The sequence below is a fragment of the Ovis canadensis genome, chromosome 3 (genome assembly GCF_042477335.2).
Source record: "Ovis canadensis isolate MfBH-ARS-UI-01 breed Bighorn chromosome 3, ARS-UI_OviCan_v2, whole genome shotgun sequence".
Lineage (NCBI taxonomy): Eukaryota > Metazoa > Chordata > Mammalia > Artiodactyla > Bovidae > Ovis > Ovis canadensis.
The window spans coordinates 148628067-148641171 of record NC_091247.1 but is presented as its reverse complement, the minus strand read 5'-3'; the positions used below and the strand labels follow the sequence as shown (position 1 = coordinate 148641171).

General features: G+C 35.1%; 2 protein-coding genes across 17 annotated transcripts in view; one reads left to right on the top strand and one right to left on the bottom strand.

The window, feature by feature from the left end:
- Positions 1-13105, bottom strand: part of TWF1 (twinfilin actin binding protein 1) — a 51213-nt gene that overhangs the window by 33035 nt on the left and 5073 nt on the right. For 4 of the 16 annotated variants that reach the window (XR_011255902.1, XR_011255903.1, XR_011255905.1 and 1 more), the window contains exons 4-10: positions 11943-12038; positions 10693-10797; positions 8932-9057; positions 8533-8683; positions 8238-8359; positions 3000-3091; positions 2294-2489 (exon numbers count right to left, since the gene is read on the bottom strand). Coding sequence is in view for 5 of the 16 variants with exons in the window: in XM_069584539.1 (XP_069440640.1) it covers positions 6774-6944; positions 8238-8359; positions 8533-8683; positions 8932-9057; positions 10693-10797; positions 11943-12038 (771 nt within the window). In the remaining 11 variants the exon portion in view is untranslated. Of the gene's footprint in view, positions 1-2137; positions 2490-2975; positions 3092-4835; positions 6945-8237; positions 8360-8532; positions 8684-8931; positions 9058-10692; positions 10798-11942; positions 12039-13105 lie in introns of those variants that run through there. The other 12 variants (XR_011255899.1, XR_011255901.1, XR_011255898.1 and 9 more) reach the window with 8 other exon arrangements.
- Positions 6842-13105, top strand: part of TMEM117 (transmembrane protein 117) — a 647436-nt gene continuing 641172 nt past the window's right edge. The window contains exons 1-2 of the mRNA XM_069584531.1: positions 6842-7025; positions 9247-9319. The gene's annotated coding sequence lies outside the window, so the exon portion shown is untranslated. The remainder of the gene's footprint in view (positions 7026-9246; positions 9320-13105) is intronic.

Sequence of the window (13105 nt, the reverse complement as noted above, 5' to 3'; positions counted from 1 at the left end):
TTATACACATAAATGTAAGAGGCATCACAGATATCTTGTGTGTGTGATTAAACCAAGTGATTATAAATGTCATAAAGCAATAATTATAAATCTGTGTTGGCAGACACACAGTGTTTGTGCATAAAGATGTAATTTATATGACAATAATAGTTCAAAGAAGGGGGCTGGTACAGGTCTACACAGGAACAAAGTTTCTGTATATTATTGAAATCAGGTTTATATTACTTGAAACTAGATTTTTGTGTAAATTAAGATGTTAATTGTAATCCCCAGGATACCACTAAGAGAATAACTTAAAAAATATGCTAAAAGAAATGACAAGGAAATTTAATTATTATCCAGGATATACATAAATATGTGTGTATATGTATATATATAGTCCTTCAGTTCTTCCACTAATGCTTTTGTGTTCAATATATATTTATATATAGGATAATATATATTATATAGTAATGTTAATATTATATTGATATATAATCTTCACAATAAATATATATTATCCCTAATATTATAATACATAATAAGTATATGCTTTCCAGGTGGCTCAGTGGTAAACAATCTGCCTGTCAGTGCAGGAGACTTGGGTTCGATCTCTGGTTGGGAAGTTCCCCTGGAAAAGGAAATGGCAACCCACTCCAGTATCCTTGCCTGGAAAATCTCATGGACAGAGAAGCCTGGTGGGTTACAGTCCATGGGGTCACAAAGAGTCAGACACGACTGAGCAACTTCGCTTTCACTTGAGCAACTAGACAACAACAACAATCCTCATAACAATCCTATGAATTTGATAATACTATCCACATTTTATAAATGAGGGAATTGAAGAAAAGTAACTTGCCCAATATTACACAGCTAGTAAATTGCAGAGCTGGAATTTTAACTCAGACATCTGACATCGGTCTGTGCACTTTACTATGCTGCCTGTCATCATACTGATCATAATCATCTTCCCTGTCATTTGAGGAGAGCTAACTGTTGTGCCAAAATCTGTTGGATCATCAAAAAAGCCAGAGTTCCAGGAAAACATCCATTTCTGAATACCAGACTACCCGACCTGCCTTTTGAGAAATCTGTATTCAGGTCAGAAAGCAACAGTTAGAATTGGACATGGAATAACAGACTGGTTCCAAATAGAGAAAGGAGTATGTCAAAGCTGTATATTGTCACCCTGCTTATTTAACTTATATGCAGAGTACATCATGCTAAATGCTGGGCTGGATGAAGCACAAGCTGGAATCAAGATTGCCAGGAGAAATATCAATAACCTCAGATATGCAGATGATATTACCCTTATGGCAAAAAGTGAAGAACAACTAAAGAGCCTCTTGATGATAGTGAAAGAGGAGTGAAAAAGCTGGCATAAAACTCAACATTCAGAAAACTAAGATCATGGCATCTGGTCCCATCACTTCATGGTAAATAGATGGGGAGACAGTGACAGACTTTATTTCTGGAGGCTCCAAAATCACTGCAGATGGTGAGTGCAGCCATGAAATTAAGACACTTACTCCTGGAAGGAAAGTTATGACCAACCTAGACAGCATATTAAAAAGCAGAGACATTACTTTGGCAACAGACATCCATCTAGTCAAAGCTATGGTTTTTCCAGTAGTCATGTATAGATGTGAGAGTTGGACTATAAAGAAAGCTGAGCACCGAAGATGCTTTTGAATTGTGGTGTTGGAGCAGACTCTTGAGAGCCCCTTGGACTGCAATGAGATCCAGCCAGTCCATCCTAAAGGAAATCAGTCCTGAATATTCATTGGAAGGACTGATGCTGAAGCTGAAACTCCAACATTGTGGCCACCTGATGCGAAGAACTGACTCATTGGAAAAGACCCTTATGCTGGGAAAGATTGAGGGCAGGAGGAGAAGGGGGTGACAGAAGATGAGATCATTGGATGGCATCACCGACTCAATGGACATGAGTTTGAGTTACCTCCAGGAGTTGGTGATGGACAGGGAGGCCTGGCATGCTGCAGTCTATGGGGTTGCAAAGAGTTGGATATGACTGAGTGACTAAACTGAACTGAACTGTTATGCCAAGCGTTAAGTCTACAGCAGGATCACATTTAATAGCTCTGTAATGTAGGTCCTATTTTTTTTTTTTCTTATTGAGAAAATTGATGCCCCCAAGTTTAAGTAATTTCTCACTCATTTTCATTGTGTTAGACAGCAATTCTCCACTGTTCCCTAGACCCACGCCCTTTGCAATATACTTCTGTAATTCTTCCCATCAAGAGGTAAAGTTCATGTTTCTGGTCCTCGGATTCAGAATGGTCTTGTAACTTACTGTGGCCAATAGACTGTAGACAAAGTGATATATCAGTTCCAATCCTGGGTCTCCAGAGCCCCTGTGCACTACTTTTCTCTGTTCTGTCTCTTGAATCATTGTCCACTGCCATGAGAAGAAGCCAGGGCTAACAGGCTGCTGCTGAGACCGTACTGAGCAAAGACATCTCAGATGACATCATTCTAGACCAGCCAACCTGCCAGCAGACCACAGATGTGAGAGAGGTCAGCCAACCAGGAGACTTGTGGAAAATAATTGCTATTTTAAACCACTACATCTAGAGGTAGTTGTAGCTACCATTAGTATGGTAGCAATACATAACTGATGCAGTCATGTAGCCAGGATGTGACAGCATCTCTCTCTCACACAAATACACACACACACACACACACACACACACACAGACATGACCTGTGGGCTCTGATCCATGCAGCTTGATAACAGGAGACTAAGAAATTGATTTAACCCCACCTCCATTCATGAAGCCATGAACGTGGAGGGGGCACAGGAGACCCCTGCCCTAGCACCAGCATTGGTTGAGTAGCAGGGAAGAGGAGGGGAGGGGCCTCCAAGAACTTTCCAGCCTCTTCAAACTAAGAGACATCTCTGTTGCCCCATCTCTGTTCCTTTCTTAAGAGACCCACCCCTCAGCCTGTCCCTCCTTCCTTCCCCTCTCCCTCACCCAGACCTGGTGGATCCTTCAGACCTTTTCCTCTTTCACTCCCTTTGCTGGGGTGGGTGCTGTTTGTATGTGGAGAGTAGATCTTTGAAGTTCCTGTTCTTTTCTGGCCCAAGTCTCTAGAAGTGGAAAGGTGGAAGTGAACAGATTTTTTAAATATAAATAAAGGGTTTATGAGACACTACAGTCTAACTGAATTCTAGCAAACGCAGATGTAATGGATCAGCACTAGCTGTTGAGTAGAAATTTCTTTGGTCTTCGCAGAACAGTCCACTCGGGAATGGGTCAATACTGGAGTTTCCTGGGGTAGACACTATGGTCTTCTGAAGGCAAGAGGCTGGGCAAGTGCTAGTGACATTTGCCCTGCCCAGAAATACAGCAATGGAGGCCAGTGCCACTGTGCCGAACCTATCACTGCTTCAACGTGCTCCTTTCCCCACTGTCCAAGGAAAGGCAAAATCTCATTTTATTTATTCAACAAATGAAGTATCCACTATGCCCTAGACACTGTTGCAGGTGCTGAGGATGTATCAGTGTAAAAGACACCAAACTTGTATGGAGACAAGCAACACAGATACATATTTCTTAAGTGCTTTGAGGAAAAATAAAGCAAGATTAAGGTGTGAGGACAGGAAGTACAATCAGACTTGGGAGGTCAGGGAAGACCTTTCTACGCAGGTGACACTTGAGCAGAGGCTGCATTAAATGAGGACGTAAGGCATGTAGATACTGGGAGAGAGGGTGAGGAATAGCAGTTTTCCTGAGGCAGCAGCCGCGTGCTCGGTCCTTCAGCGGTCCTGCCAGCAGCTGAGCCGATTGGACTGATCAAGGGATGCGGAGAGAGCCATGGGCCAATTATCACCGTTAATCATAACCACTATAGACCAATAGGTAGGAATAGTTTGTGGACTGAATGGAGGGAAACATTCAATTTATATCATTTAAGGCAAACTGTATCCCGGTCATGTCTACCCATGAATCATTTGTGGAACTGTGATTCCTGGGCCCACCTACTCTTTATCAAAATCTCTGGAGATGAAGTCCTAGAATCAGGGATTTTTAAAAACAGAAAGAAAAACTCTCCAATGTTTCTAACGTATGATCATATATGCAAAGAGAACACACGAATAATGTATGTACCAAACTCCAGTATAGGAACCTCAGGCAGAAATGAGCAGAAATGCCTTAAAGAATTTAACTTTTTAAAATAGTTCTCAAAATTAGCCCTTTTAATGAAATTCTGTCTTGGTAAAACTGCTACCAAAGACATCCAGTTTGTAATATAGCCCTAATAAAAAGGATCAATCTGATCCTTTATTGCAAACCAGAATGCACTCAGTATTTGTTGGATGAATGTCTCTTAACAGCTTACTGTCAAGTCTGTTGGTCACCCTACTCTTCTGGGTTGCTGCTATCACAGCAGAAACCAATAATGCCATTTCCATTATTGCTGCAGTAGTGGGAAAGTTCTCATCTATTAAGCACTCTATTGATACAACCTGCTTAGGTTTCAAACTAGTTAAAATCCTTTTCGATGTAGATAGGTTAATTAACAAACAGATGAATGGATTTCTAACCCATCAACAAGTATCGCCTTATTTGAGTGAAAGTTGCTCAGTCATGTCCGACTCTTTGCAACTCCGTGGACTGTACAGTCCATGGAATTCTCCAGGCCAGAATACTGGAGTGGGTAGCCATTCCCTTCTCCAGGGGCTTTTCCCAACCCAGGGATCGAACTCAGGTCTCCCGCATCGCAGGTGTTTTCTTTACCACCTGAGCTACCAGGAAAGCCAATTGCATTATGTAGACTTATCCAAACATTAAAAAAGAAAGGTTATACTAGAAAACCAACTTAGGACACAATTTAAAGAGAAAAATTTTATTGCAATATAAAATGCACTTATAAAATGTCCACAGAAGGCATGTAGTTCTTCACTGCTATATAAATTTACTGGGAATACTTTATTCACTTTCTATTGTTATGACATCACCTAAAACATAAACGATGAGTTATACTCTATAACAAATGCATCATTGATTTTCAACAATCATTGGTTTAATAATTAAAGATTATATAATCACATCTATATTCTGGAATGTTCACTTTCATGTAGTGTAATAGAGTTTAAGAGTATAATTGCACATGGATGGTATAGAAAGAAAAACATTCACTACTAAATTATTTTATACCATTATGACAGGTTAACATTCTTCCTGACTGAAAATAAGAGCTTCAGCAGCTTGGTCTATAGTCAACACAGTTCCAGGAGTCTCAATGCAGTAGTGTGTATGTGTTTGTGTGTGTGTACCCACCGAAAAACGTAACTCTTTTGTAAAAAAGTGCAATATTACTGTAATTATATTGCATGTTTAAATATGCAAATATGATTATTTGTAAACAAACAAACCCCCACACAAATACTAATTCTAGAAAAAAAAAATCTGTCAACTCATAATTATTCTAACATGCTTTAGTTGAACACACATTGGATTTCTGAAAGGTGCATATATTACCTTAGATAATAAAGTGTAAAAATGACTTTCTCATTTCATACTATGAAATGTGCATGTCTGGTATTTGCTTTATGCATCATAAAGTTTAGATCAAGAAATTCTAAATCCTGGATCCCCACGATTCACTTAGAAAAGTCCTCAAAATTATGGCTCTTGCAGCAGGTTTATCAGATTACACACGATGAAGTGTTCTAGCTCCCTCTATTTCAAGTATTGACGAAAATGAGGCTCAAAATCTCTGGAGGTTTTAACTAAAAATGTAAAGCTTTAGAAAACAGTTAAATGTGTTTTGAAATATGATATAAACTGAAACATATTCTTAATCTGTGTTAGGCTGATGAGTACCAGGACTTTAAAATAATTTTATTAAATCTGAACATTCATTCAAAAGTGATAAAGAACAATTTGCCTATTAGTGTATGGTTTTAGACAAATCAATTGTGATGTTTAAAATGTTTTCAATATTGTTGACATCAATTTTGTTTTCTTTTGAATATTAACTTGATGTTCAATTAAACATAAATATTTTGCCTCACAGTACATATAATGAAATGACTTGTTTTTGAAATGGAAAAAATTTTATAGCACTAGAATGAGAATGTACTAAAGTTGTTTAAACATGTCTTTCAACATCATCAGAAGTCCTATAGTATAGAAAATATCTAGTACCTTTAAGATTTCAGAGTGAGCTGATCTTCTGCAATTTTAAAGCCATTTAAAAAACCACAAAGTCAAATAGAAAAGACTGCTGCAATAAAGCACTGTCTAAACATTGCAGATATGATCCCACAGTCTGAGTGAGCACTGCTCTTCAGAGCAAGCAACTTTCCACTTTTTCCTAGGCACATGAAGTTTTCAGCTTAGAAAATAACCTAACCTGGTCCTTAACATATTCATTAAGTGGAATGAATATTTTAAGGTCTTTCTCCCTTAAAAAAAAAAAAAGATGTATCACCAAACAGTAATAAGACTGGTATCTTACTTTTAGACATTAGCCTTTTCTGGAATTGGCCCAACTGTATAAAATTTTAAGAATTATATGAAAAGTGTGGAATAATCACTCTATGAAAACTGTGATGAAATTAAACATCATTATATTGAACTCTTTTCTAGATTTAACTCAGAAATCATAAGTCTTCTTTAACATTAATTTTATAAACAGACAGAAGTGAAAAGTGCTAATTTTCAAAAAGTACAATTTTTCCCTCTACTATATATTAACATGGAATGATTTCAGTTCTCCTGTACTAAAAGCTGGACTTTTAAAAAACTAGTATTATAATACTTTTATTCAGTAGTAGCTTCAGTTTCAGCTGGACCCCTAATTATTCTTCGAATTCCTCTTTTTCCTGAAGGGCCTTTTGGTTTTGCAAAACTTTGTTTATGTGCATGCTGCTTGGGGTGTACTTCTTCATAAAGGAAGTCTGCAGTCAACTCATCCCCATTGTCTATCTCGATCTATAAGAGGTGAAATTAGCAAAGTGTAATGCAGTATGAAAAAACACAACATTCAAAACCTAATACAAACAACGTTTGCAGGTATGAATGCTCACAGATAAATACATAATACCCATTCCAGCAAGAAAGAACCCAAGACCATATGAAAATAGTTCACTTGAATCTTTTTTGGGAGGAGGAGGTGGGAGCTAAATGGAGTTGCTTTAATATATAATCCACTATATTTATTTTCTGTTTGGTTCTTTCTTCTCCAGTTTAACTAATGTTTAAAGGTAGTATAGTAGGAATCATCACTATATTCTTAAGTTGTTCGGCTTTAGTACACTATATTTTCCAGAAACATTACTAATGGAGCCTTCATCACTTGGGTCACTTGAAATCACTCTGTTACACAGGCTGGCAAACTGTGGCCTGCAGGACAAATCTTGTTCAAGTTAAGAGTGTGTTCTACATTTCTAAAGGGTTGTAAAAAACAAAATAATAAAACAAGAATATGTGAAAAAGACCATATGTGGTCTGGCAAAGCCTAAAATACTATCTGGTCTTCTGGTAGAAAAAGTGAGCCTGCTATAGGTGATTCTTAAGAACTTCAAAAGCTCTTAAAATGCTCAGTACCTAAAACACTGGTAATTTGTAAGGACCTGTGTTTTAGGAGTTGAAGAGGTCAAGAATAAACCATATGTTTCCCCATGACTCACCTGCATTTAAGAGAACTTGTAACTTAGTTCCCCAAATTTATGTTATGCTCATACTCTTTCCCAACAACTGGAAAGATTCTCAACACCCCATGACTCAGTTATAAATGAAGACTGTGGTTTCTTACTAATAAAGTCTTGAGAAAATAAGAAATAAGCAGCGTTAGTAGCACTGTCCAACAGAACTTTCTGCAATGTGGACTTACCCTCAAAATTCTGCACCAAATACAGTGCCATTGGTCACATGTAGCTAAAATGAGCATCTGAAAGGTGGCTAGTGCTTTTAAGGAACTGAAATTTAAATTTCATTTAATTTTTATTTATATTTAAATAGCCACATGTACCTTGTGGCTAAACATTAGATCTACAGGGAGGCTGGGATCATAATAGATCATCCCCAAGCACTTAAGAGAATTTCCTAAGGATTCATGATGAGAACAAGGGGAAAAAAAAAACCTTTTCATTTACAAATTACAGTACATCATGAATTACATGAAAAATAAAAATGTAATAAAAATTGAAGAATTTTAAATAGGTATTAAATGTATTAATAAGATAAATTAGGTAAAATAAATTAGATAAACAATTAGGTAATTACCTTTCTAATGACATCCATTTGTAGTTGTCTTTCTACAATCTCTAGCAGAGGGCTCTTGCAGCTAGAATACAGCATTCGTTCTCTTATACTGCATGTGTATCCAGGCATTGAATAAATAAACACTGTAAATTAAAATAATAATAAATCCAATTAGCAGCATATCAATTAAAGCAAATACTAAATCTTGTAAAACTACAATTAAGCCCTCTGGTCAAGACATAAGCAAGAATATAGTGATGAAATGCCAATCAGCAAACAAAAAGCAACATGTTAAAAAAAAAAAAGTACCATATACCTATAGACTCCAAATAGTCTCCTTCATGAGAATGTTTATACAGAAAGAAATGATAACGTGCTGCATCTTTGGGAATCCTCTTTGGCAAATCTTTTAGTTCTGTATTTACTGTGTTGGCCAAAATTATAATTTCATTTTTTATATCTATTTCCTGTCAATAGAAACAAAAAAGTTATTAAAATAGATACACAGAAATTTAAAATTTATAATTAAAAAACAAAGAGATAAGGGGAAAGTTACATAATTTCACTTTTTCCAGTGAATATATTTGCTTTTGTAAGTTTAAAAACAATGAATAAAAAATAAACACTTAAAATCCATTAAAAACAAACCTTATATTAATATAAGCCAAAGGTCCCGAAGAGAGAAGCCACTTCATAAAAATCATATGTCTCTTACCAATTGCACATAGTTCAGCTGTCTGTTATTCAATTTTTCCAAAGCTTGAAAAGCTTCTTGAGAAATAGGAAATGCTACTCCTTGTAGTGTTTGATGCTTAGCGTCCACACTCACGTCAGTTTGTACCTAGTATGACAGATTCAATTTACTGATGAATTTTAGCATTAAGCAGTCTCAGATGGCAAAGAAAACCTAAACTCTACAGAGTGCCATTCCACCCTTTTAATATAATTAATTCTGCCCATTTAAATATAATTAAAAGTAACACTTAAAACACTATGAACTTAAAAGGCAAATTGTTCACATTTGTTTCAGGTTCTGCTAGCACTTTGTCAACATGCAGAGCGTATGCCACATTTTGATGAAAATGCCAAAAGTGAACATCTGAGTGAGTGTGCAACGTTAGCAGGACTTTGTTTATATGTTTGGTTTGGCACAACTGCCATGAGCTATACACAAGCTCTCTGAAGTATCTTCAGATTATACTTTTAATTATGATATTTTACTTGATAAAACTTATGAACACTGTGATATAAATACAATATGTATAGAACTTTGTTCCTCTAGACATAAAGTGCAACACAAACACCATGCAGAGTTGAAAGGAGTACAAACAATATACAAAGACAACATAGCTCGGCAAATTATACTACTGCAGAAGTTCCAGACTTAAGAGCTTTCATTCCTAAGAACACGGGTGTGCACGTTTTGGAAGAAGAGTACTTCAAGAAAGCTTTCAATGCACATATTTAAGACTTTCATACTCAATAAAAGATACTTTAGTATAGGGTCTCATTTGCAGTACTGCAACAAAGTCAAAATTGAAAGTTTACTTAAAAAAAATGAATGGAGATGCTACAGCATAAATGGCATTGGATAATGAAAACATTATAGAACATATGCAAATGCATACCCCAATAAGATCCTCTGGGTTCTGATTGCAAGGAATAAAACAAACTATCAAACTTGTTAAAAAAAAAAATCACGTAAAAATCCATACTCCAATAACTTGAGTTAAAATAATAACGATAGATCCTTGCTATCAGGTCAATATAAATAATATTCATTTTCCAGACTGATTCTTATTAGTCCGTTACTCAGAGAAGTGAACAGTAGTTTCTGCTACTTGTTCTTTTCTGTAAAATTCCAGTAGAAATACAGTACCTATTGCTGCAATGAATACATTAGAAATGATAAACTATAATATGGATGAAATTTATTGACTCATATGCTAAACAAGTACTCATATAACCATCTCCTATATATGTATATATATGTATGTGCACACACCCATCCAGGCAGTGCCCACAGACAACTTACAGAGCCTCTAGAAATCCTAAACACACTATAGCATATACGTTTTACTCTCTTTGCCATTAGTATTCTCTGAAATAACAAAACAAACCTTCCTCAGGTAACCTTATTAGATATCATATCCCTCACACTATGTAAGTAACATATACTTTTCCCATTTATTTAGAATTCAAAGTATAAAATTAAGAACAGCTGTACTTCTAACAGGAGGATTACTAATCTAACCCATATATTATAAAGACAGGAGAAAGCTATTTATGAAATTGACATGAAGTTTAATATTTACTTCCAAGTTTTTCCTAAAAACACATTGAACACGGTCTTGTCTCTAAATGGAACAGAATGTTAGCTATTCAACTTATTTATTCTCCAGTTACCTCTTCATCTATTAATTAAAAATTACAATACTTTTAAGCACTTAAAATCTTGCTCAAAATGGTAACATACCTCATTAATTTTAATTTGTCGTAATTCTTCCTCAGCTGCAGTCAGCGGGGCAGGAGAAGACTGTGACAGCAAATATTTTTTATACCCATGTAATGATACATCTTCCTGTAAGCACAGAAATTGACTTACTAGTTGTCAGGCTACTTTAGGAAAAACAAAATTATTAATTTAACAAAAAAAATATTTTAATTGAAAATAAATGGTAACAAGAATCTTACTACTTCCCTATTTTTAAAAATATTTTATTCTACAGTTTTCAAAAAGTTTTAAGGGGAGTAGCTATGCTTCATTTCCTAAAGCTTTAAAATTACTACTCTTTTGTATGAGGTGGTGGTGGTAATGCCAGACACATGATGAACCTGATCGTGCTTCAAGTCTACAGGACAATTACTACTAACCTTCTGGGGAAGCCTTCCCCACAATTATTTAATAATCAGCATCCTCAGATTATGAATTCTGTACTATAATTAGTTCTTATTTTATATAATTATTTATAGAAAATAATTATAGTTCTTATTTAAAAGAAAAATTACTTCAAATAAATTTACTTCTCATCAACATTTTGTGGTTTGGAAGACTGAAACTAGAATTGAGAAACCAGACCACTTCACAACTAATGTGAATAAGCAAAGCATTTCCATTCTTGTGCTCTACCCATCAGAATGTAATAGTCACTGAATCACAATAAAAGCTCTGAATACAAAACAAAAAATTTGTTCAAAAAATACACTGTAATTTTCTGAATGTGGGGGTATATGTACAAATACATGTATTTACCATACAAATTTTATAATGAAGTAAATTCTTAATCTTAACATACATATTAATCAACAATTACCCCAATCATCAATTTACCTTTCAGTATTCTAGTTTAAATAAAATAGTTATTGCTTCCATATTATGAGTATTAATGTTCAAAATACCTAAAAACCACTGTTTCTTTTAAGTAGTCTCTCATTTTCTGAGCCTATTAACTCATCCTTAAAATGAAAAGGTTGAACTAAATGAGGCGTTGAACTAAATTATCTCTAAGAGAGATTCTAGCATTTGAAGACTGAGATGTCAACATATTTTTAAAGGGTGAGTATTGTATGTTTCAGTTGATATGCATATCATATGAAATGTTTCCTCTTATTCTTATGTTTACAGATTTACCAATCAGAATTCACATTAATTACTCCATTACCTAGAAGTTCTTTAAGTGTTTTAACTGCAACACATAGACTCCATATATAATATAAGTTTTGTACCTTTACTGTTCCAAACACTTCATCTTTAATGTGGCCACCTCCAAACTCCTTTTTCAGAGTTGCTCTTGTTGCTGCATATAACATTTTTTGACGAACCTAGTAATTGTGAAAGTTTACTTGTAAGTTCACAGGTGAAGACTATCATTACAAAAAGAGCATTTAATGAATGTTTTAAAACCGTCAAGCACATTAAAAACAAACTATGACAAAGTCCATCAGGTGTAACATGCTAAAATGTGCATATACAGATAGGCATCATAACATTGGCATCTAAAACATCAATAGCTACTAAGGTAGATCTCAACTTATAAGTCATTTTTCAAAAAGTAGAAAAAGCTAAATTTTAAAAAATTCTTCATTTTTTCAAAGTATAAAATGAGTTCAAGAATTAAAAGAAGCTACTTAAAACACTACTTTAAAGTCATTGAAATAAAGTAATCTTGATAGTGACATTCTACTCAAAGCAAGTCTAGGTGAGATATTACTAATTAAAAATCAAATATTCATGGCATAACTATGGCATAAAACATTCTATGAGGGACAAAGATGAAAAGAATTATAAAATATACTATTATTAAGGAGTCTGATATTTATAGCATCTACGGGAAACTACTAAAGATAACTGCCAACCAGTAGAAATCATTTCATAATTTTGCACTGTCAAATCCAATATTTCTTTCAGACAAGATATATAGAGTTAAATAGGAGGGGATGACTTTTGAGAATGATATCTACAAAACTTTAAAAATTATTATTTTTCTATAAGAAGAAAGAATTAAGTCTTTAAAATATTGGACTGTATCCATATATTAATTTTTTTTGTTCTATCACTTAAGGGCTTCCCTCATAGCTCAGTTGGTAAAGAATCTGCCTGCAATGCAGGAGACCTAGGTTCGATCCCTGGGTCGGGAAGATACCCTGGAGAAGGGAATGGCAAACCACTCCAGTAGTCTTGCCTAGAGAATCCCCATAGACAGAGGAGCCTGGCTGGCTACAGTCAATGGGTCGCAAGAGTCCAAGAGTCGGACGTGACTTAGTGACTAAACCACCATCACTCAACTTTCCTAAAAGAAATACTTATCTGTATGTATGCTCATCACCTGAATGGTAGCTATTAAGAATATTTCATATAATGCTCAGTTCTGTAAAAATTATTTATTATG